The sequence below is a fragment of the Pseudopodoces humilis genome, chromosome 3 (assembly GCF_049639895.1).
Source record: "Pseudopodoces humilis isolate 2021_Gansu_Grassland_sample_001 chromosome 3, ASM4963989v1, whole genome shotgun sequence".
Taxonomy (NCBI): Eukaryota; Metazoa; Chordata; class Aves; order Passeriformes; family Paridae; genus Pseudopodoces; species Pseudopodoces humilis.
The window spans coordinates 31,316,708-31,340,554 of NC_142202.1; the positions used below are offsets into that span (position 1 = coordinate 31,316,708).

At 49.1% G+C, this 23,847-nt stretch overlaps 1 protein-coding gene across 1 annotated transcript; it reads left to right on the plus strand.

The window, feature by feature from the left end:
• Window positions 1–51: 51 nt before the first annotated feature.
• AARS2 (alanyl-tRNA synthetase 2, mitochondrial) lies at window positions 52–17,131 on the plus strand. Its single transcript, XM_005530616.3, has 22 exons — window positions 52–291; window positions 632–820; window positions 1,462–1,607; window positions 2,116–2,310; window positions 2,829–2,973; window positions 3,404–3,549; window positions 3,843–3,951; window positions 4,243–4,281; window positions 4,937–5,048; window positions 5,569–5,696; window positions 6,449–6,599; window positions 8,370–8,539; window positions 9,507–9,620; window positions 10,016–10,156; window positions 10,778–10,915; window positions 11,318–11,427; window positions 12,904–13,012; window positions 14,507–14,629; window positions 14,969–15,079; window positions 15,915–15,998; window positions 16,115–16,225; window positions 16,603–17,131. Exons 1-22 carry the CDS (start codon window positions 67–69, stop codon window positions 16,765–16,767), a joined length of 2,961 nt encoding a protein of 986 aa, XP_005530673.2. The 5' UTR covers window positions 52–66; the 3' UTR covers window positions 16,768–17,131.
• Window positions 17,132–23,847: the final 6,716 nt, after the last annotated feature.

Consider the following 23,847-nt stretch of genomic DNA (forward strand, 5'->3'; position numbering starts at 1 on the left):
CCTCCCCCTCGCACCGCCCCTTCCGGGCGCCCCGGAGCCGCCGTCCGCCGTCCATCGTGGGGCGCCATGGCTGCGGCCGCCCGCCTGGGGCGGCGGCTGCTGCTGGTGGTGCCGTGCCGCTGGCGCTGTAGCTCCCGCCGCGGTGGTGCCGCCTGCCCGTCGGCGGGGCAGGTCCGCGCCGCCTTCCTGCGTTTCTTCGAAGAGCGCCACGGCCACCGCCGCCTGCCCTCGGCCCCCGTGCGGCCCCGCGGCGACCCGCGCCTCCTCTTCGTCAACGCGGGCATGAACCAGGTGCTCTCCCCGCTCCCGCATCTCACCTCCTCCGGCTCACCGGCGCTTCCGCGTCTCCAGAGGAGCGCGGCCGGCTTGGGGTGTCCCCTACTAAGGAGATCTCCGGCGTTGCTTTGGGCTGCCTCCGGGATGCCTCTCGTAGTGCCCGCTGTGGGAGTATCTCGCTGGCGATAGTTAAGAACTGTCTGAATACAGTCCTGTGCCGTGTGTTCTAAAACGAACTTGCTTAAGCAGTGACCCACTATGGTCCCAGCCTGACCCTTTCTGTGTTTCAGGAGCCCGAGGCGCAGGCCCCTGCGCTGGGTGGCATCTGTCCGTAGCGGGTGTCTCTCATTTCCAGTTCAAGCCCGTTTTCCTGGGCACGGTGCACCCCCGGAGCGAGCTGGCCCAGCACAGGAGGGTGGTGAACAGCCAGAAGTGTGTGCGTGCGGGAGGGAAGCACAACGATCTGGAGGATGTGGGCCGAGATACTTACCATCACACGTTCTTCGAGATGCTGGGCAATTGGTCCTTCGGGGATTACTTTAAGGTGAGGTGATAGGAGTGAACCCTTCCTAGGGGAAAACATAGCCTTTCTTTCGGAGCTGCGCTGTAGTGCCATGGGACCATGTGCAGAAGGCGTTTTGGTAAGATCCAGATTCATTTCTGGGAGCTCTGTGGCCTGGAACAGAGGTGGTCAGCTCATGGGCTCTGTCACTGAATGTGTCCTGCAGACTCTTAATGTACTCAGCCTGTCAAAGCTGTGGCCAAGATATAAAAATCAAAGTTCTCTGTGAGAATGCCAGTGTTGACCACTTAATATGGTAAAAAGAGGTTAGTAGTTCATTCAGTGATTATTACTAGAAAGTTTGAAAAGGGAGGAGGAATAAAGGATGTTAGGTTTTTTAGGTGGTGAATACATTTTTTATTTGGGAAGAAAATAATTCATGTAACTCTGCCGGTAAGCACATAGATGCACGTCATGCTGAAGGTCTCACATTTTAGGAATATCAGTTTTCCACTGGCAGAAGTTAGCTGTCTCACTCTTCTGACCTTCATCCTGCTCTTTGCAATACATGTGAAAATTAGAAAGGGAGAGAAACAGCTGAAATTAACTTCTTTGTTGTTTGACTCCCATTCTAAAGACCCTTCCTGAATTACTGTGCTTCATTTATTTCCCTACCTGCTCAGGTGGAGGCATGTAGCATGGCATGGGAGCTTTTGACAGAGGTCTATGAGATCCCCAGAGATCATCTCTACGTCACCTATTTTGGTGGAGACCCCTCCCTGGGGCTGAGCGCAGATGAGGAGTGCAGGGATGTGTGGCTCCGCCTGGGGTAAGTGTGTTAGACAAGAGGTTCTGAGCAGCAGGTGCTGGCATTTCACTTTCCACAGTTCTGCATTTGCTCTTTAGTTGGTCAGCTGTAGGGACCAGAGACCGTTTTAAACTCATTTTGTTTCTGGTTTCTTTGGGCTGTTAAAGGTCAGCTGGGCTCTGAGCTTACTGGGTCTCTTGAACTTCTGGTTCATTCTCAGATAGCATCAGTGATGGTGGGTATGTGCCTAAAACTGGCTGGCCTGGATGAAGTGTGTACAGGATCTTCAATCCTTTGCTTCCTCTCCATCGTGAGAGTACGTTCTCTGAAAGTGAGTGACGGCTGCTTCAGTGAGAGGGTGCAGCCATTGCAGAGAGCACTGCTGTGCTTTGAGAGCTTGTTCCAGGCTGTATGTAGGCTTTGAACCCAAGTCAGCAAACTCTATGCCACTGATGGTGTTCAGGTCTTGTCTCTGCTCCAAAGAGCAAGTGCTCCACAGCACTGCCACCTCTGTTGTTTGCCTTTCCAGGGTTCCTGCCAGTCACGTGCTTCCTTTCCCACTGAAGGATAACTTCTGGGAGATGGGGGACACAGGTCCCTGTGGTCCCTGCACAGAGATCCACTACGACCATGTGGGTGGTGGCAGAAATGCTGCAGCACTGGTGAACCAGGGCAGCCCTGATGTAGTGGAGATCTGGAACTTGGTCTTCATGCAGTACAGCAGGTACCAAGCATCTCTTCTGAACTCCAGAGCCTTTCCCCCTAGCCTGACTTCAAAATCGTGTATATTCTCAGACATACCACTGTTTTCCAGAAGGTGGCAATACCAGGAGAAAGAGAGAAGCTATGGAGATTTGTCCAGCATGACTCTTGGTCCCTTTTGCTTTATTTCCCTGTCTTCTTCAACCTTCACTGCCAATTCTCCCTTAATGCTGCCTTCCAGAGATCTCTTGAGGTCAGCAGCAGCCTGGAGAAGGAGGAGAAGGCCTTTGGCCCTTTTAGGGAAGGCCTTTTTCCTTACATTGCAGCCTATCTTTACTATGTGATGGTCAGATCCTGGCTGCCTGACAGGGCCAAGGCAGGCTGCTGTCACTCTTGTCCCTGAGCTTCCTTGTGCTGAGTCACCTGCTGTTTCTATCCATGTCACTTTCCCATTCTCTTTGAGTCACGTGTTCCTTATTTTTGCATGTGAACTGATTCTTGCTTTTCTTTTGCCTTTTATTTTTCCTGCCTGGCTGACAGAGAGGTTGAGGGGAATCTCCTTCCCTTGCCACAGCACCATGTGGATACAGGAATGGGTCTGGAAAGGCTGGTGACAGTTCTGCAGAACAAACGCTCCAACTATGACACAGATCTCTTCACTCCCATCTTGGATGCCATTCACAAGGTGATGGTGCTTCTGCTCAGAGTCACAGTTCAACAAAAGCTCCATGAACAAAGATTGCTTGCTGGGTAGCATAGTACAGCCTTCTCTGAATGCTGATGAGCAGACTCTTGAGACAGGAGGTTATGTCCTGCCAGGTCCAATGCAGTGCTCTAGAAAAAAGAGGGAATTCCAGGCTGGAAATCTGCTGGAATATCAGCGCTGCTGATTCATTTTTCCTTCAAAGTGTCTTAAGCTACTCAGTGCCAGGGCGCTGGCTGACCTGTATTAGTCTTGGTCTATAGTGCTGTGGAAGGATTTAATGAGTACATCTTAGGTGCATGAGGTTCAGAGGTAGTTGAAAAACATTATGTCAGGCTGGCTGCCTCTTGCATTGGAACTTCTTCTGCAGCCTTTACTTTCTGCTGATTTTTCTCTCTGCTTTCTCTTTTAGGGCTGCAGGGCACCCAGATACCAGGGTTTGATTGGGGATGCTGATGTTGGGCGTGTGAACATGGCCTACCGCGTGGTGGCAGATCACGTGCGCACCTTGTGCGTCTGCATTACTGATGGCATTTACCCAGGCTTCTCTGGAGCAGAGTAAGGACATAAGGAAATGGTATGGGGTGGAGGAAATTAGGTCTAGAAAGGAATATGAACAGCCAGGGAAGAGGTTCTGATGTGGGCCCCAGATAGGGTGTTCATGAGCTTTTGGGTAGGCAGGAAGAGGAGAGCTGGGAAGTGCTTCCAATCTGCAGACTTCCCCTTGGATGGGTGTAGAATGTTGGGAGCAGCTGGCCTGTGTTGATGAATCAGACCAGAGGAGCTGGGGGATGTTGAAGCTGGGCAGGGATGCTCAAAAGGCTGCCTGAGGAGTCCTGCCCTGTTTTCAGATTGGTGCTGCGTCGGATCCTGCGCAGGGCTGTACGCTTTTGCTCCGAAATTCTACAGGCTCCACCTGGGCTCCTGGCCTCCCTGGTGCCTACTGTAGTGGAAGTGCTGGTGAGTAAAACTGCTGTCTTGGGCAAAAAAGATCATCACACATATCCCTTTTCCACACACTGTCAGAAATCTCCAGGAGCTCCAGGAAATTGTACCTGATGCTGTACATTCCAGCATTAAAAACCTCTTGTCCCCATATCACTTGTGATGGGAGGGAGGGGACCTAGTGACATCAGTGGTAAAGTCAGCACATAAGTGTATGCAAGTAACCTCTGTAATGTTTGTGGCATGCTCTGAGACCCCCTGCATCTTTCTGAGGATGTTTTCACTAACTGATGCTCACTTCCACAGGGAGATGCTTATCCAGAGCTGACAAGAAATGCTAACCAGGTGAGCAACGTGGAATCCTCCTGCCTCATTATCTTTGTGAGGCACTGCTCTCAGGGCCAGAAATCAGCCTGCCCTTGGGACTTAGCTGAAGGAATTTGCATAGCCTCCCCTATAACCATGTTCTTGTGGGTGGGCCGAGATGTGCTGGGCACAAGAAGTATCTGGCAGATTTCCATGTGGGAGCTCCACTAGGTCCTTAGCAGGGACTGCATGTCCTGTGTAAGGTGGCTGTTGCTCTAAAAAAGCTACAATAGCTTTTTTGGTTGAGTGCAAGTACAGCCTGTCCTCACCCAGGTACCCTTTGTCTGAAGTGGAGTGATGATTTAAGACTAGTCCCAGCTTGCTTCCACTGACAGCAACTTCTCTGGCTGCTCCAGATGTACAGTTGTAATTGGGTCACAGATATTAATACCCAATAGGGAACATTTGCCAGCCTAAAGCTTCCCCATGTGGATGGTCAATATTTCCTTGACGGGAATGGTGACAGGAGGCACAATGACTTTGGCACTGTTCAATAGTGCATTGGAGCCATGTTGTGATGGATACGTGCAGAACAAAAAGGCTGGTTGATATGCTTTGAGCTGACTGAGCAGGGCTGAGCTGAGCTGGGGAACACCCTGAAATGTTGTGGCTAACCCTTCTGATCCTTGGGCAGATCAAGGATATCATCAATGAGAACGAGGCCGTGTTTCTGTCCTCCCTGGAGCGTGGGAGGCGCATCATTGAGCGGACAGTGCAACAGATGGAGCCCTCCACAAATTTCCCAGGTGAGCATCCCTCCTCTGACAAGCTGCACTTAGAGACATTTTGCTTTAGGTCCTCATAAGCATTGCAGTCAAAACTGGTGGATGGTTGCCTCCCCTGCATTTCCTGTGACTGTCTAGCCCCAGACAGAGGAGCAGATGTTCCTTTCTCCAGATTGCAGTTGTTTTCTAGTACTTCATCCTCACAACAAAGTAGGCACCAGGCAAGCTGTTTTATTGACTTATCAGCAAGGTCCTTATAAGACACAGCTGCAAGGAGTAGCACAGGATCCAACCAGTGCACTGCCTGTCTAGATGTGCTGCACTGAATTTTAGCAGGAATGGGGCTGTGTAGAAATACTAATACTCAGTCCCATACAAGAACAACTCCACGGCTTCTCTTCCCCATTAACATACAGTTGCACACAATACAGGTGGATCCAGTTACCAAAGCACACTAGATTGGTCCCATCCAGACAAATCTTGAGATTGCCTTTGCTTTCTGTGTTCACACAGAGTTCTTGTCCTTCTTTTTGTCTTACAGCTGAAGTAGCCTGGTCTCTTTATGGGAGTTTGGGATTCCCTCTGGATCTGATTGACTTGATGCTTGAAGAGAAGGGAATCAGTTTGGATTCCACTGCTTTTAACGAACTTGCTCTGGAAGATGCGAAGGTAAAAGGGGGACCTGCTTTGTCAGAATAATTCAAAGCCTTACCTGTCTCTTGTGAACATGGAAGCAGGATCTCTTTCACTGCTGAGACTCTTCAGAGCACCACAGGGCTACATGCCCCCTCGCTGATGGGGAAGTGAGTCTGAGATAGCAGAGTCATCACAATCCCCTTGTTTCTGAATGTGGAACTGAAGTATTGGTTGGTGATTTTTCTTCAGGTATTTTATGATGCTGACTGTTGCTGGTGTGAAGGTTATAAAATATTTATATAGGTAAGGACAGTCCTCTGTTAGTCATGTAGTCTAACTTCTCACACAAAGTAGAACCAGCTTAGACAGCTCAAGCAGCAAATTATTTATGAAGAGTTTACAAAATCTCCTTGATCTCTGTAGTGCTGAAATATTTGCAATGCCCACCCACCAGTTTGCAATTACCGCACTCCTGAGTGTGGTAATTGGTTTGAGGCCTTGCTCTCATTAGCTTTAATGGCCTGGAAGCTTCACAGGTACACAGCAAGCTGTGCCAGGAGGGATGTGCCTGTTAAGTTGGTATGGTCTTACTCAAGGCTAGCACAGAGTGATACTCAGTGCTTGTAAGGTTTGAAGGGATGGGGTTAGTTAGCAGTAGCCTACATCAGCCTGGATCTGAACAACCCTTTTCCATGAAGGTGGAAGAAATTATTCCTAGCCTTATAGCTCCAGTTACCTGTTCGCTTGCCCCAAGGATCTCCAATCTAACTGTGCCTTTGCTGCAGCGGAAGGCTGGTGGCCCACAGGCAGAACAGCCAGGGAACACAAACACCCACCTGGATGTGCATTCGCTGGCTTGGCTGCAGAGCAGCAACGTGCCTGCTACTGATGACTCTCCGAAGTACGCCTACACACTGGGACAGCACGGGCAGTATGGTGAGTGGCTGGCCCACCTGCAAAGCAAGCTCCACTGGAGTCCCTCACGTTGGCTGCTTTTGCTGCCTAACCCCATGCATGCACGACGGGTACTTCATGGTCTAAACCTGTCCACCTTGCTGCCACATCTTTTTCCCCTACCCACTTCATCCCAAATGGGTGCTTTCCTTAGCTCCTAGGAAGGCTCTGGGCTGGTAACGAGCTCTGGGTTGGCACCACTAGGTGACTGTTGATTTCTTCTAGAGGTAAGTCTGTCTCAAGCAATTAGGCTTCTGGGTGTGTGCACTTGGGAGAAAGAAGCATAATTACACAAAGGTTTTAGGTAGTTGTGTGAAACCATGCCCCTGCTATCTCCGTGGCAGACCACTAGGTGCCAGCGCAGGCCTTTTGTCATCTGCGGTAACTGAGGTTGCTGATGCTCTATGGAAGGCATGAAGATAAGCCGCAGAGAGCAAGAGGTGGTATGGCTGTCACAGACAATTAGAGATGGCTGTGTACAGCAACTCCCTTTTACCCAGTGTGCTGGTGGCAGCCCATGCTAAGCAGAAAGTGAGGCAGTTAAAGCTATATATACTACAGCAAGAGCACAACAGAGGAAAAAAGCCTAGCAGTGACATGGGCTGAAATCTCCAAGCTAGAACTGTCTCACCTTCTCAGCTTCTGAATCATGGAAAAATTTGGGTTGAAGGGGATCTCTGGATGTCCAATTTCTTGTTAAAATTAACACCAGTTTCGCAGTTGGATCATTTTGCTCAGAACCATGTCCATTTAAGTTTTCAGTATCTTCAGGGACAAAAATCTCACAGCCTATTTGTTTTGTGTTCTTTATCACTCTCAGTGTGTAAAGGTTTTTTTCTTTAAATACAGCCAGAATTTGCTGTACTCTAGTCTAGATGTACTCTCCCAAATGCTAAATAGAGATGAATAACCTCTTTCTTTGACCTGCTGGCTATATTTGTGTTCACACAGCTCAGCAGGCAGGCAGTCTTCCTTGCTGCAAGGGCACCCTGCTGGCTTGTGTTCAAATTGCTCCTGAAAACCTAAGATTTCTGTCAGTTCATTTGTGTAGACTGTACAGATGCCTTCAAAAAACAGTCCAGTTCTTCAGTGTATCAGCCAGTCCCTGCCAATTAAGTGGGATATGGGTACATCCCATTTTGTCATAGATAGTCATTAATGAAGATGTTAAGTGGTGTTGTCCCTTTTATCAGCTACCAAGTAGCTTTACTAGTAGCTGAATATCAGTTGAACGTTGAACTACTGAACAATTCTCCCTGGGGCCCTCTGCCTAGCCAATTACACTCACACCTTATGGTCCACTTGTCCATAGTGCCCAGGTTTGGGTACAAGGAGCCTACTGGAGAGCATGTTAGAAGGTTGCTGCATCCAGGAAGGTGACATCCCTGCTATCCCCTATCCACAACATCTTCATAAGATAACACCTTCAGTCAGGTTTGCCAGGCTTGCAGTGTAGCAAGATGCAGATGTGTCTGTGCCACTTTTTCTTGTACCAGGCTCATGGGGAGCCAGATTGGGTGTCCCTGCCTGCTTAGCTGCTACTCAGCAGTTCTGTCATTAGGTGAGAAGTGACTTAGTTCCGGTTCTTTGTCCTTTCTGCCAGTAGCTGTTCCTTTCCTACCAAGGCAAAGTGCCAGCTTTCAGTATAGCCCAGGTGTTGGCAGGGTTGGCATGGGGAATTGATCCCTCCTTTCCTGTTGCAATCTGACAGGCTATATGCACTAACTGCTGCTGTCTTCTTCCCCCTGACAGAATTCAGTCCATGCCAGGCCACTGTCCTGATGCTGTACAGAGATCAGTCTCTCCATAACGAGGTTGGGGCAGGGCAGCGCTGTGGTGTCATCTTGGACAGGACTAACTTCTATGCAGAGCAGGGAGGGCAAGACTCTGACCAAGGCTACATGATACCTTTAGGACAGCAGGTAAGGTTGCTGCCTAACCCAAGGCTTCCATGGGTTCTGAGTTGAATTCCCCAAGTGATGGGTTGTTCTACTGTGTTAATTTGCAAGCTGATGACTCTTGACAATTCCCTTGGCTTAGCATCAGAGTCGGTGGGGTAAAGCAAAATCAGCAGTAACTTCACAAGGGCATTCTTGCTACTCTGGTTGCCTCTCACAGCCCTTTGCAATTTCATCTTGCTGAGGAAGATTTTAGTCAGGTCTTCCTTCAATATGCTGTGTTCTTGCCAGCTGGGGTTGTAATGCTGAGAGAAGTAAGTCACTGATCAGAGAGTCTGTGAACTGAGTAACTTCTCTCTGGTCAATCCTGGACAGCTGCAAGTGCTGCCCAACCTGAGACCCAGTGCAAAAACTCTTATTCCTCCTAAGAGCATCAGGGAGGACCTCCAATTCTGTAGCATGTCCCCTCAGCCTTGCCAAAGGGAGAGCTTTGACCCTGTCCTGGGAAGTTACACAGGGTGCAGCCTTTTCTCCTTTCCCCATTTCCAGCTCTTGCCACCCCTGGGCCTTTTTACCCTTTCAGAGTATTACAGTGCCTTGCTCAGCACTTCTCCCCAAGCTAAAGTGGTGTTACAGTTTTGTTGCCATCCCAGGCAGAAATGGTACTTTGGATGCCAGAGACAAGTGCCTTGGGAGATGCTGTTCATTTTCTCTTGGATGAGCATACTTGTTAAGAAAATTTGTCAGCATGGATGGTGTTACTGCCCCTCCACTGCAAGCTGGCAGCCTCAACATACATAGTGAGTGGCTGGGTACAGGCAAGGTCTAAGACACTTTGGTTTGCAGTAAGCTTCTCTCTGCTTTTCCCACCCCATCTCTGTGTTTTAGGGATTGATGGGATATGTGTTTCCCAGTTGGGTCAGGCAGGTACTTAGCACAGGTATTTGGATCTTCCCTGTGTCCTAACTCATTTTTCTATCTCTTTGCTCAGGATGTACTCTTCCCTGTAGAGTCAGTTCATCTCTGTGGTGGCTATGTGATCCATGAGGTCACTGCTGTGGAAACCCTGCGTGCTGGCGACCAGCTGCAGCTCTTTGTGGATGAGGTGATAACTTAGTGCTCTTAATCTTTTCCTTGTGATGTCCTCAGTAACTTGGGCACAGCAGATCTTTGTCCCTTGTATTCTTGAGACCGTTCTTCATCATAATGTGCAGTGGGAAGGAAATATCACAACTGACTCTGTAATTTTTATGAGTCGTTGGTCTGTCCAAAAGTATCCAGCCTGCCCTTTATTGTTTTACAAAGATTATCCCGTGAAAAAAGGAGTTAGATCTGCCCTGTCACATAACTCATCTGACAGCTGTACTACCCATTGTTTTTCCTCCATCTTCTCCTGTCACCTCCCTCACACGCAGCCTTTTCCTTATCTCTTCATGCTACCCCCTGCTCCCCTGAGCTGTGGAGAACCAGCACTCCCTGCTAACTGGTGTATGCTTTCAGGCGCAGCGCCTGGCCTGCATGACAAACCACACCGCCACTCACCTGCTGAACTTTGCACTCCGACGTGTCCTGGGTGACAGCACCGAGCAGCGGGGCTCCCATGTGACAGCAGAGCGGCTGCGCTTTGACTTTGATACCAAGGTGACTCTGAAATCCAGTTTACTAGTTCTCAGCAGTACCAACTTACCAGTACAGCTCTTCTCTCCAGGGATTTTTCCCCTCTCCGCATAATCACTCCTTCAGAGACAAGCCACATTTTATCTGAGTAATGAAGCTTGGTCCTTTTGCATTAACCTGACCCTGAGCAGGGCTTGCTGAGGGATGAATGGGGGTCAGAAGGGGAGGGACCCTTAGCAAGGCCAGTGGTCATGAGACTGATACAAAATAGTGTAAAGGAGTCTTTGAGAGATAGTGCTTGGCTGTGGCACATATCTGATATCAGTACTGGACATTCAGGTGAGAGCATTTGTGAAGCTTTGGGTCAGGCTGAGTGCTGGCCCTGGTAATCTGTCACTCATTCCAGAATCTCCTTTGAAGACTTTGGCTGATGCTCTTGCATCAAAAATCCTTCTCTCTCATAGGAAGAGAAGGTGGGAGTGCCATGATGTTCACAGTTCCCTTTTACAAGCAGAGAAGATGAGATGCAGGGGAAGAGTGTTATGCCCAAGCTGAGTCATCTGGTGGCTGTGCCCCCGTTCTCCCTTCCTTCGTTTTGTACTTCTCAGGAGGTTTTTCCTGAACGTGGCTGATTTGCTTCCTCAGGGCCATGTGACTGTGGAGCAGCTGCAGCAAGTAGAGCAAGTGGTCCAGGATCTGATCCAAAAAAATGAGGTGGTGCATATGGCTGAAGTCCCCCTCACACTGGCAAGAAGAGTTCAGGGACTTCGTGCAGTGGATGAGGTATGACAGGATGGCAGAACACATCTTCATGAGCCTTCTCCTTCAGAAGGAATCATCTGGGACACAAGATGTTGACACAACATGTTTCTGCAAGGGAATTGTCTCCCAGAACTCAGAAGGGAAAATAGGACAGAGATGAGATCTCAGGAAACTTGTAAAACATGGAGACTGGTGATGCACAGGCTTTCTCTTTATGCCTGTGCACCAAAAGCCTGTTGTGTTACCAATTATTTCTTTCTCCCCATTGGTGGCTGGTTGTGGGGGAGAAGTAGTGCCACCCCTGACTCAGCGGCTGTTCTAGAATAGGGGGAAATGAGGCAGACACCTGAAGCCATGGAATTAGTCTGTAAGCGCCCCTGAATAACCATGTTGTTAGCTGCTGATCCCTGTCTCCTCTGTCAGGGGTATCCTGATCCAGTGAGGATAGTGTCCTTGGGTGTCCCTGTGGAGAATGTGCTGACCTGTGACTCCAAGGCTGTAGTGCAGACCTCTGTGGAGCTCTGCTGTGGGACGTAAGTGACTTTTACTTGCAGCTAGAAGGCATGTTTGTGGGCACTGGTGGCTGAGGTAGAAGCATCACTACACGCTCACCTCCCTGTCCCTGTGAAATTAAGTTTCCTTACTGGAAAAATATTGTGAGGATAGGATGGACTAGTTACAAAGCTTTTGAAGTTCCAGGGTGAGCAAACTTTAATGAAATGCACAGCATCTTTCCTTACTTCATAGTCTGAAACCAACCTGGAAGCCACAGAGCGCCAGCAGAGTATGGGAAAGGTGTGTGTGACCTGTAACATCAGGGTTGTGGTGCTTTGCCTTTGGGGTTGCAGAAGGGCTGGAGACTCCAATTCAGCTGTGAGAACTTGAGACTACTCTGATTATTTTAATTATCTTCACCCTCATCTGCTTTTAGTAGTAATGAGAGTAGAAGAAAAGTTAATCAATCTTAGGACAGTGCTGACACCAAAAAAGAAAACCAAAAAACAAAAAACAGAACAAACTGGCCTTAGAGCAGATAGAGCTGAAAATGAGCAATTTTCTAGCCATGAGATCTTCTTGTGGGAGTAGAGGGACAAGAAACTGCATGGGAGAAGAGATGATGAATTCTTATGACGATGTCTAGAATGATTACTTGTGGTAACAGAACTGTGATAACAAGACACCATAGTTTTTCCTATCCAGCCTCGAATAAACAAGAAGGAAAAGGGAGGTTGTCAGTGTCGGGAGACTGCACAACTATCCTTTCTCTGGAGTCTACTGGTCAGGCAGTGAGCTGGCCTGACAAGAGAGTGGTGGAGTAGCAGATGAGTAAAAGCGAAAAATGCCAATTCATCTCACTGCTGAAGGAGAGCAAAGAAGGACACAACTTTGCTGCACTGTTTGACTGGAGCCTGCTGGGCAAGTAGCACAGAGGTTCCTCTGGAGTAGCCCCAACTCTTCTGTCTCTTGCCTTACAGGGTACTGTCACTGTCAGAGCAGACATGTCACAAAGCAGATCCTTAAGAAACTTTATCCAAGTTTTTTTACTGTGCTCATACATAGTGTTTTTATACCCTTCTGACCCCAAAGTGCACCCCCTCCCATTGGCCATTATCACAGCCCTCAAGTCCATTGGTGGAAGCACTATTTTGAGAAAGCATCCCCAAAAATCAAAAATGCAGATAAATCCTGTTTTTCCATGGTGTTTTTTGCAGCACAGATGTTTTTTGTTTTCTTTTACCTTTATCTTCTTTCTCTTCATGTAATGGACACACAGGAGTCCTGCTGGCTTCTTCTTTCTGTTGACTCTTTTGTCGGACTGCCAGCCTGCTGTGCACCCTCTCCATAGGGTACCATCAGGATTTTAGGGATGGGAAAGGATTCAAGGTATTGGGATTAGGATTAGGAAATGGCTGCTAGATTCTAGAGTTTTCGAAAAAGAAAGCAGGGTTCCTGATTTCTGTTTGCAAAGAGCAACTCGCTTTCTTTCCTGTTCTCTGCTGACATTTTAGGCACCTTCTCCAAACAGGATCTGTGGAAGATCTGGCCATCATCAGTGAACGTCAGCTTGTCAAAGGGATTAGCCGTGTCATTGCAGTGACAGGAGAACGAGCCAAAGAGGTAAGAAAGAGGGAACTGAGATTTCTGCCATGTCAAGGCAGTGCCAGAAGGACCAAACTTTATAGGTTCCTCATAGACAATTAGATCCCCACTGCTTTGGTTGGAGCCTCCCTGCTGTGCCTCATCTGGCATCTTGCTTCAGCCTTGGACTCAGCTCTGCTACTGTACCTTGCTGTACACCCTTTTCCTCTCATCCTAGTTCTCTGTCTCCTTGACCTTATTTTCTCCCTTCAGACACTAGTTTCCAAGATAAAAACTTGCACAAAATATCAGGTAGCCCCTGGTCTATGAATTTCAATCCCCCAGTAGATATTTTAAGATGTAATTCTTTGTACATTGATTTTGGCTCCTGCCTATCACAGCTGGATTTGCACTTTATGATTAAAGGGTTTTGGCCTCATTCTTATGGCCCTTTTGCTTCCTTTATTTAGTCTTTTTCCTGCTAAACTGTGATTCTGGTCTAGCTCGTTCTGTGTAAGTAAGTAACCTACTATTGTGTTCATGAGATCACTGTCCTTTGAGTATTTGGAAGTGTCAGGTGCCCCATAAGCCTTCCCTCTTCCTTTAAGGCTGATGTCAGAGGAGAATGACTCATAGTCACTGGAATTGGAAAGACTAAAGGCAAAGCCCACACGTGCAAATCTGTTACTTTTTGGTTGGCCATTCCCTTGTGCATCTATGTCCCAGAGAGGCTTTTCTTCATGCAGAAGAACAAAAAGCTGCAGGGCAGAACTGCATGCTTTGCTGGAAGTGCCAACCTGGAGAGCTCCTGAGAGGAGCTCTGTGTAAGTGTTAATGAGACAAAGGAGACTGCAGGTCTGAGAGAATTACTTGAAATGAGGGTTGTGTGTCCTAGCTAGGCAGAGCAGTCCTCTGCTGTCCTGCAGATGGTCTTGCAGGACCATCCTGGCCACAGAGATCTGGCAGGGAGGAAATACTCCAAACCATAAGGATTGGCACTGGTGAAAAAAAGCTTGTAATAGCTTTTTAAAAAATTATTAATAGTAGCATTGTTGGTGAAAACAATAAGAAATATATCAGGATAAACTCGGGAAATATGCTTGAACAGCTGATGAGGTTTCTTTTAATGTTAGTGTTTCTCTTGTTTCTTCAGTCAGCAGTTTCAAGATTGCATTTGCTAATGGAAAAAGATTTCTGAGATGTTCCACAGAGCTCCCCAGTTTTTCCTCAATGAAATCCTGATGATTTTGGTGCAAATTTTTGAGTAAACATGAATTTCAACCATAAATACCACTTAAAGCTCGACAGCTTGGTCTGCCTAAGTGTGACCATCTAGTGTTGGTTGCAAATCTAGAGAGGAATCTTGTATTTCAGAGTCTTGCAGTAACAGTCATTCCTAAACCATCTGTGTCTCCTTACTGGATTCTGAGCAGCATTTCAGTGTTCATGACCCTGCTGTCTCCCCACTTTCTTCATCCCTGTGGATGGTTTCTATTGCTGCATATGAAGCAGGCATTCCTTCCATCTCTGCAGGCCCGGGAAGTAGGCCAGTGCTTGGCTATGGAAGTGGACTCTGTCTCCCTACGAATGAAGCAGAGGATCACCTCTATTCCTGAGATGCAGAACCTCTCCAAAGAAGTGGGCCAGTTGACCAAAGTAAGGATTACACTCCTGTACAGAAAGAGCCCAGCATGGGCACATGAGACACATGACTTTTTCCCTATCAAGTTCACATCTTACCGTGGTCAGTAGCAAGGGCAGGTTGCTACCTGCTGTTGCTTCTTTGGTCATAAGGATTTTTGCCAGCGTCCAGGTGGCTGTGTTGCAGATGGCAGCTGAAAAGAGAAAGCTGCTCAGCACAGTGACTGACTGCCCTGATCACATGGGTTAAAGCAGGGTCTGGGAAGAGGCCATGCTCTAGCCTGACCTTCCAGAGAACTAGCACTTTATGTCTAGGGGTAGTTTAATGTTCTTACAGAGCAAATTGTCTTGCAGGTGGTGGCCAGTGCTGCAATGCCCCAGTGGCAAAGAAGAGAACTACAGACCATCCTGAAAGTACTACAGCGAACAGCCAACACAGCTGTCAAGAAACTGGAGCTGCAGCAGGTACAGAGGCAGCAGCACAGACTTGCAGCCAGCTGTAGCACACACCAGTGGACCTGGTTTCTCTGTCACACTTCATAGCCACTCAGTCACTAGGGCGTCAGAAGGCAGAAGAAAGCCCGTACAATCATGCACAGTGCAGCACAAGCACTGTGTTGGGTTGATTTCACTGGCCATTGTTTAAAATGCAGAGAATGACTGGCTGGGCTCTTAGCACTTGCAGAATTTCCATGGCTCCCTGCCTGTGAGAACAGAGAGCCCTATACCAGCATTTCTGGCCAACACCAATAGGCACTGGGCATCACCTTTTTTATGCATGGAGAAGATGAGATGGTTCTCACAGCGGGCTTAACAAACTCGTACAGTCAGACAGTGACAGGATAGTCTTTCTTCCAGCTACATGGATCTTGCTGAGCTTCCCACATGTATTTGTGTTCTGACAATTTACATTGAAAGCAGGTTAGAAATACTTACTGGTGACTCAGAGATCTCAGGAAGAACTATCCCTTCCTTAGAGTAGGAGCATCTTGCCACAGAAGCCTTCCTGAAAAATGTGGCACTTTTTAAGTCTAGGAGAGAGTCTGGAGACTGAATGAGTCACTCTATTCCACTTTTGACAGGGGTTCATCTCTGCTTGTATTTGAGGAAGGAGGGCTGTCTCCACATGGAGATTTCAGTCTGCTAGTCTTACTTTGACTTCTGCTATCAAACATCTCCTGTCTGTCCCACAGAGCAGCGCTTGCATTCCCTTTGTGTATATATTTCATGGATATAGCCCCATCCAACCCACCCTGTGCCACCTGTAGCCCTTCAAAGTGCTGTGTTTTTCTCTCTCCAGGCTGAGAAGGTGGCACAAATCTTGCTAGTAAAATACTGCAACCAGCCTGTCATCATTGATACTGTCCCAGTTGATTCCCTCTCTGTGAGTAATCCACATTGTTTCTTGGCGCAATGGTACCTCAGGTGCTGCAAACAGTAAGAGGGAGTTGCTCGTCTCCTTTGCTGTTGACTGACCTCTCTTCTCCCTGCCTCTCCTAGATCCTAATGAAAGTAGTGAACCAGCTGTGTGACAAGTCGCCTGGCACATCAGTCTTGCTGCTCAGCCCTCAAGCTTCGGGTGAGGTGCTCTGTGCCTGTCAGGTGTCCAAGGTAAACAGAACCATGATACAGACAAGGGGACCCTGCCTGCCAAGGGGGATTGGACCCACTGCTCAGCAGGTCCTGCTTCAGGCTTTTCCTGGAGTTGTGCCCAGTGTTGGTAGTTAATCACACAGGGGCAGGACCTGAGAGGACTGTACTGGGACCAGATGTGCTTTCAGTCTCTGCTGGGCACAGATATCCCTAGATCCTCCAGGCTGTGTTTGCCCAGGGGCAAGACACAGCGTTAACATGTAAGCTCAGCCTTTGTGATTTTCACAGTCATGACTACCTCAGGCTGAGTGAGGAGAGGATGCTGTTACCTTTCTTTATTCATAGACTGCAGGCTGCCCCACGGTAAAAATAACTTGCCTGTGTCTCTTCCCCAGAACTGCCATCCTGTGTTCTCTGCTGCTGACTGGGCTGTGGCTGTCTGTACGAAGATGGAAGGGAAAGCAGGAGGCTCTCCCATCGTAGCTAAGGGCAGTGGAAATGCCAAAGGCATGCAGGGAGCCCTGACTACTGCACTGGAGTTTGCTCAGAGCAAACTGTGATGCTTAGTGCCAGAACAGCTGTATGCACCCAGCTGGACACTTGATACCAAGCATATACTCTGCTCATCTGAAAGGATTAGCAGCTGAACATTGCTGCAGCCACTGCCTTGGAGCACTTGAAGCACTTGACTTCTGACCATCCAGGATCAGCAGAGACCCTGCTGACAGAATGATGCTGCCTGTATACAGCACGAGCATATGGGGATGGAGCCTTGGAAAGCAACAGCAGATCTTGCTTCTCATGGAACAGTGCAGATCTTGCCACAAGACCAGCACAGAGATTTTGTGAGATTTTGTGAGAATCTGGGGAGTTGGCACTGTTATCTTAAAGCCATTAAAGGGTAGAGAGTGTCCAATAACCTGATGTTTCTTGTTACCTGCGTCTTTTTGTTTCTTCTCTGGCAGAGGGGTTTGTTCTGCCCCTGCAGCTCCAGAAGTCAGCACATACTCTTGTCTAAGCAGTTCTTTTCTACTTCAGAACTCAGGACACCCCTCTGATTAAAAATGCTACTCTAGTTTAGAAATTGGAGAAATCTCAATCTTGCTTGTGGGCTCAGGCTTGTTAGGCTATGCGGTGGGTAGTGCAGAAGCCAGTCCTCAGCACTGAGGGAATAAAATTGTCCCCCTCTCTGCCTCTTTGCTTTGGGCAAATGTTCTTAGCTCTGTTTCTTCCTGCCAGTCCCTTGCAAGTCCTTCCTTCTGGCTTCTTACTGGCTCATACCTGAAAACCAGCACTGATATAATGAGTTGTGAGAATGGAAGCTGTTGCTGTGTTGCAGCCTGGAAGTCCCTGCAGCAGGACTGTGCTGTGCTTTGTCCTGAGGTGAGCAGGTCTCATAAACTGGTTATTTTTCACAAGCAGTGCTGGACCCAGCAAATTCAATTCATAAAGACATTTCAGATTTCAGTGTTAGAGTGATGTTGAGAGCTCCTGGCCAAAGCATAGCTATTTTAGATACAGTATTGACCTAAATGGAAATCATAAATGGTAGCTGAGGCAAAAGTGCAACAGGACAGTGATACAAGCAGGTTCTCACCTGTGAGCAGCAAGAGCAGCCTGACACAGATGAATTTCACCAGCAGGTAGGGTTGCCTGCTGAAGCAAGGCGGATGTGAAGGGAGATGGAGGACCAGTAGCTGCCTGCTTTTGGGGAGAGAGAGAGGAGGGGTAGAAGCACAGTGATGCTGATGGATGGGTAACAGGATATGGCTGTCACATAGGTATAGATTAGTGAAGAGGATGTAGTGGGGAATGGCTGTGTCTGAATGAGAGGCTTCCCACTTAACTGTGCCTGAGGGAGGGGGAGTAGCTGCTGTGAGCAGAGCCTCATTTCCCTTCTCTTCAGTGAACAGCGTATCTCAGGAGAAAAGGGTATGTGGACCTTGGAGAGCATTATTAGCAGAAAAGGGGTTTTCTTCCATATCCCAGTGGTTGTCCAGGCCAAAATCTCATATGTAGTCCCTATGGTGTAATGTGGCTCCTACTCATCTTTGCAAAGTGCCAGCAACTGGTTTTGCATTGGAAAGTGCCAGGACTCAGAGGCAGAAATAATGGGGAGCCTTTAGAGGCTGGTGGTGTTCCTAGACTCTAAAGTGGTCCTCCTCACCCAAATCACTGACAGCTACACAAAGATTGCAGACCTTAAGCCTTTGGTTTAGTAAATGCTGCTTCCAGCCAGGAAGTTTAAGGCAGGGCTTATTGCAAAGGGATCTGTGAGCCAAGGTCTCGCACATTTGCCCCTGCTGCCAAGAGTTCAGCCATCAGAGATCTGCATAGGCCCTGTTCTTTCATCACTTCCAGTAGGGCAGGTTGCTGCTCATCCCAGGCCCATTCTGCATTCCACTGTAGCACAGCAGCTTGGTGCCTTCTCAAAGTTCTTTCTATTTCTGGGTGCAGAGGTGCTACTGGTGCTCCTAACATCCCTACATCTGAGCACTGGGGAGAGCTGGAACACCTAGCCCAGTGCTTCAGGGCCCTTGTGACAAGGCTGGTAGGGTGCTAGAGAGGGTGTGTGGAGTCCCAGAGGATGGTTCATGCCATCAGCTGAAAGCAGCATCAGTGCCCAGATTTGCACAATTCCTGTGTTTCACTTAGACCCCCAGCAGCACCAGGTGGGGATGGGAAGGGGTGTTCTGCGTTACTGGGAAAGTACTTTCCTGGGGTGCTGCTATGTTACTTTATTGATAGCTGCTACAGGAGATGATGTCTCCTCTTGGTGTTGGAGAGTAGGTGTGAGGAGGAGGAAAGGAATGCTGGCTTGAGCTGCTCCTGAGCATCTGCATGATGCTCCAAAAGCAGAGCCTGAGCTTGCCAGCAGCAGCCTTATAGAATTAACCTGCTTTGGCTTGATTATTAGCTTAAAAGCCACTGACCTCATAGACTTTTGCCCAGCTTCTTAAAAGGCAGAGGTCTAGGTACTGCCCTTCCAGGTAATGCCTTTACTGAGCCCGACACCACTCCTGTGGAAAATTAAGTGTTGCTGCTAGAGGTACCACAGAGCGGTGGCTCTTAAGAGCTCTTGGAAGCAGATCCATCTCTACTGCAGGAGCTGTTGGACTCAGCACTGTGAGGTGAGTGAGCAGCAAAGACCTGATGCCTTGGCACTTCCTGTGTTCCATGGGAAAATGACTCTCTGTTCCTAGGGCAGCAGCCCCAGCACCCACCGCACCCAGGGCTGCTGCATCTCCTGCACCACCTTCCTATAAACCTTAAGAACCACCTGGTCTGTAAGCAGGGCTGCAGCTGCTGCAGTGGTGCTCTTCTGTCTCTTCTGGGGCTGTCTTGGGAACCCTGTTTTGTTCCTCCTCCTTTCCTGCTCTTGGCTTTTATAGTCATGAAATTCAGTATTTCTCATATCCTTTCTGAGCTTACAAGAATCAATGATGTCACAGCATAACCAAATCCTGATCTTGTAAGTGCAGTAGCACTAAAAGTGTTCTGGAATTGAAGGAGAAAATGGATCTTATCCTACCAAAGAGTGATTCTGTGGAGTCATCCATGGTGCCCATATCACCTCAGGCTGGTAAAGTGGGTCACTGCAGTAGAAATGCTGGAGTTTGTGCTGCAGCCATGCCAGGCTGCTGATTCTAGGAGAGTGCATTTCCTGTCATTATCCTGGTGAAGTCCTAGTGTGCAGACTTACATCCCATCCTCCTCTTTCCCTGCTGCAGGAGGACAAGACATTCACATACTGTGCTGCAGCTACAGCAGGTGCAACATTTGTGCCTGGCATGCAGCAGCAGGTCAGGCAATGCTTAGCTGGGAAGGCTTTGGGAAATGAAACACAAGTTTGAAATAGAGTTCTCTGGCCAAAATTGCAGCCTACATTCCCTTACAAAGATCAAAGATCTAAGGTGTGATCAATATCCTGGGCATATATTTGCACCTCCAAACACATGCACGCAGAAGGGATGGCAGGAAGTGGGAAACTAATTAAAAGATGATGGGATTTTTGCTGTGAGCTGGTGCTGTCAGGTTGGCAATACCTTCATAAGGCCAGATGGACCCTGAGGTCCCTTAAGGAACCTGCAATGCAAGGTCTTGCCAGCATCAACCCCAAGCAACTACCTGATATTGGCAAAAGGGGAGCAGAAAGTACTTGCGTGTCTCTTCTCACACACTTGGCTCCAGGAGCTTCACTCCCTGTAGCCTGGGCTGCAGATTGCAAGCTGGCACAGAGTGTCTGGGAGAAGCTCAGCTCTCCCTAGGCACCCCCGCCACCCCAAGCCTTGGGACAGGCTGCTGCAGGGCCTTGACATGCTGCACCTTGGGTGTCATAGGACTCACTTCAGGAAGGTCCTGGGATTTTTGTGGTAGTAGCAGACCTGAGCTATGTAGAGGATGTTAAAAGCATGCTGAGACATAGGCTCAAAAGCTGTGGGGCTTTGTCCATCAGATCTGATGCTGAGCCATCTCCCAGAGACACTGAACATAATATAGCATGTCCAAGCTGAGCCCCACAGGGAGGGAGAGAGCCTCAGGGGCAGGGAAGCAGAGGTGACCTTTAAAGGTTCTTCCCAACCCCAACTGTTATGATTCTGTGATTCTACATGCATAGTGACAGTGTGCACTGAACTGGTCACATCACACATGTACCCATGTAATCCAGGAATCCAAGCATCCACATGTCTGGGATTCTGGGTTACAGTTGCAGGCTCCCACCCTCACTTTGCCTTCACCACAGGCTCCCTGTTTCTGCAGTAGCTGACACCCATTTGTGGGCAGCTGCTGCACAGCACACACAAGGCTGTGGAGGGGAACCATAGGCTCAGCAGCCATGGTGAGGTGAGACTTCCCCTCCCTCGGGAGCAGCTCAGGGCTATGTCAAGCTGGTGCTGCTGCTCACCTACATCCCAGATGCTTGGGAAAGGAGAGAAATGGTTCTGTGCTAGAGGTTCTGTGCTGGTTCAGCTATGGGACAGGCAGCATGGGCTGGGTAGGAACCATAGCTGGATCAGCCCTCCAGCTCTGGGTCCCCAGCTTCTGGGGACCATTTTTGGGGAAGAGAAGTTTCCAGTGCAGGAGAATGCTATCCACAGCAGCATGCCAAGCGCCCAAGGAGAGACATTTCCTGGGGAATCCCAGCAGTCCACCTTTGCCGAGTGCCCTTCACACCCAGTGAAGTGTGTTCCTTGTGTGAGAGCACTTGCACTTTGCATTCAGCTCCTCAGCCTGGACTGCAGCTGGCATTTCCACACCGCTTGCAGAGGCGTGACTTCCTCAGCTGCAACCCAAAGCTCCTCTCTCCTCCAGAAAGCACCTGGTGAACCCACAGGGCTGGAAGAATGCTTCTGCTTCCCCTTATATCTCCTCCCCATCACCATCCCAACTGTCATCAGGAGCACCCTGCTACTGAGCCCACCCTCCTGACTGGGAGCAGCAGTCCATTGAGAGCTGAATTTTGATTGATTGATTGTTTGATTGATTGATGTCATTCTGGGTTCCTGGAAGGTGGCTGTGGGGTCCAGGGTGTCAGCGCAGAGAGAATGCAGTGAGGCTGTCATGGTGTTACCTAGTCTGCTTCCAGAGAGCCATATATTACTGCATCCCCCATGCACTGCAGAGCTGCTCATCCTGCAGGTGTGTAACCATGGCTCCAGTGGAAAGATGAGCAAAGCTGTGACCAAAGCTATACCCATGACCAGCCCCAGGCACTGGTGTGCTGCTCCCCACCACATGTAGTGGCTCCCTTGAGACTGGGAGGGGATGGAAGATTGACCCTGTAGAGTCTGCTATAGTGTAGACTAGAAGGAGCTCCATTGTGCCCGAGTCTGTATTGCACCCAGTGCCTGTGTGTTCACTTTTTGTAAGCAGGAGGGCTTCAGACCAAGTTGTAAAGTCCTACCATGCACAATCACTTAAGACTCCTGTGGGGGCTGTCAGTCTCAAAGTACTGGTGTAATTCCAGTCCAAAATCCTAACCCAAAACCTTTCCTATGTTTTCAGCTGGCTGTGGGATCCCTATCCCAGAATAATTGCCATCAGATAGTCTGGTTTTTCTGGAACACGCCACCCTGAGCCTGCTACAAAAGTCCCTGAGGCTAAGCAGACACTGGCTTACTATTGCAGTCCCCAACCAAGATCCTTGCATCTCCTAATCCTTGCCCAGCCTCATGTCACGCACTTTCCTCTTGCTTTGCATCAGAAGTTGCCTGGGCTTGAGCTCCAGGAACAGGAAGATGAATCTGAGCCTACGTAGACCTTCTTTTCACATGGTGAAAAATTATTTACACTCGGGTTGGGATTTGCTGCTCTACTAATTTAGTTGTCTCCTCGTTTGCCTGTTTGTCCCACATTCCACACAGTGTTTCCTCCCTCTTCCTCCCTCCCTCCCCCTTCATTCTCTCACTGCCCTCACAGGTGTCTTTCCTCTCTCCTCCTCCTGGCTGGCCAGGTTAGGCAGGTACGAGAAGACACACAGGGAAGACAACCACCAACTCAAATATCACCAAGTTTTACAGAAAAAAGGGATAACAGGCAAAAATAAATGACCTTTAAAACAAACAAGTTCTCAGGTTCCCTCTCCCACACAGAAGTGGCTCCTCTGCTCTCTTATAACTGTCTCCCTGCCCTAGCATTTATTTATAAGCATCATCAATAATTAAGAAGCTGCCTGCCTGCTTGCCTCAGCTGCAGTGTTGACAGAGGCATTTCTGATGTTTCCTGGCTCAGCCTGGTTCCCCTTTACTCATTTAGGCTTTTAATTTTCTTCCCCTGCCTCATTAGAAACACAGGAATGACCCACCTAGAACAAACTGGACATCCAGAGAGCCAGGAGAGCTTCCTGCTGGAGCTGGTTGCCCCAAGGGTGACCCAAGAATTGCTGGATTCGCAGCACTGCAGCAGCAGCATGAGCTGGGGTGTCTGGGGTGTCCCCACCACAGGCACCACTCCTCCCTAACAGAGGCAGTATCTAGGAGAAGAGACCTCCGTGTACACATCTGAGGGCCATGGAGCTCGCACACAGGCATTTCTTCGTAGAAAAGACAGCAAGTGAGGGCTCTGCAGCTGGGGTTCCCAGCCCTGGGGGAGCAGCATCACCCTGGGCACCCAGCCAGGGAGATGGAAGAAGGAGAGACCCACCAAGCAGTGCAGCCAAAAATCGCAGCTGAGCAGGATGAACTGGCCCTAGCAGGCAGAGCCAGAGGCCTTACAGTAGAGGGGGACAGCTGGACTTAGAATCAGGGATGGAAAGCTTTACACCGGTCCAGAGGAAGCACCACAGGGCATAACCCAGGGACAGACCAGGCACAGAGGCAGCAGCTGGGCTTGGCAAATTGCTGGCACTGTAGCAGTCCTTGGGAACACTCCAGGTTGCTCCTTGCAGGTTCGAAAGCACCCTGCAGGCATCAAGAAATCTCTGACCCTTGAACAAGTCCTCAAGTGTAGGGTTTCCGGACAGCTTGGCTCAGCATCTGCAGGCAGAGCCTCCAGCATGCCAGCCCAGCTCCCCTTGCCAGTGTAATATGGATGCAGCAGTGGGGCAGAAGAGGGAAGCCCAGTGTTCTCCTTGAGGTGACCTGTGATGCTGCCGGACACGGCAGAGACTTTCAGGGGGGCAGTGGCACAGACCTGCAGAG

Excerpts from the sequence above, each read along its gene's own strand:
- AARS2 (XM_005530616.3), top strand. The coding sequence starts at position 67 with ATGGCTGCGGCCGCCCGCCTGGGGCGGCGGCTGCTGCTGGTGGTGCCG. Across the intron at positions 6,600-8,369 it reads GGGACAGCACGGGCAGTATG|AATTCAGTCCATGCCAGGCC; the intron begins GTGAGTGGCTGG and ends TCCCCCTGACAG. Across the intron at positions 10,916-11,317 it reads GACTTCGTGCAGTGGATGAG|GGGTATCCTGATCCAGTGAG; the intron begins GTATGACAGGAT and ends CTCCTCTGTCAG.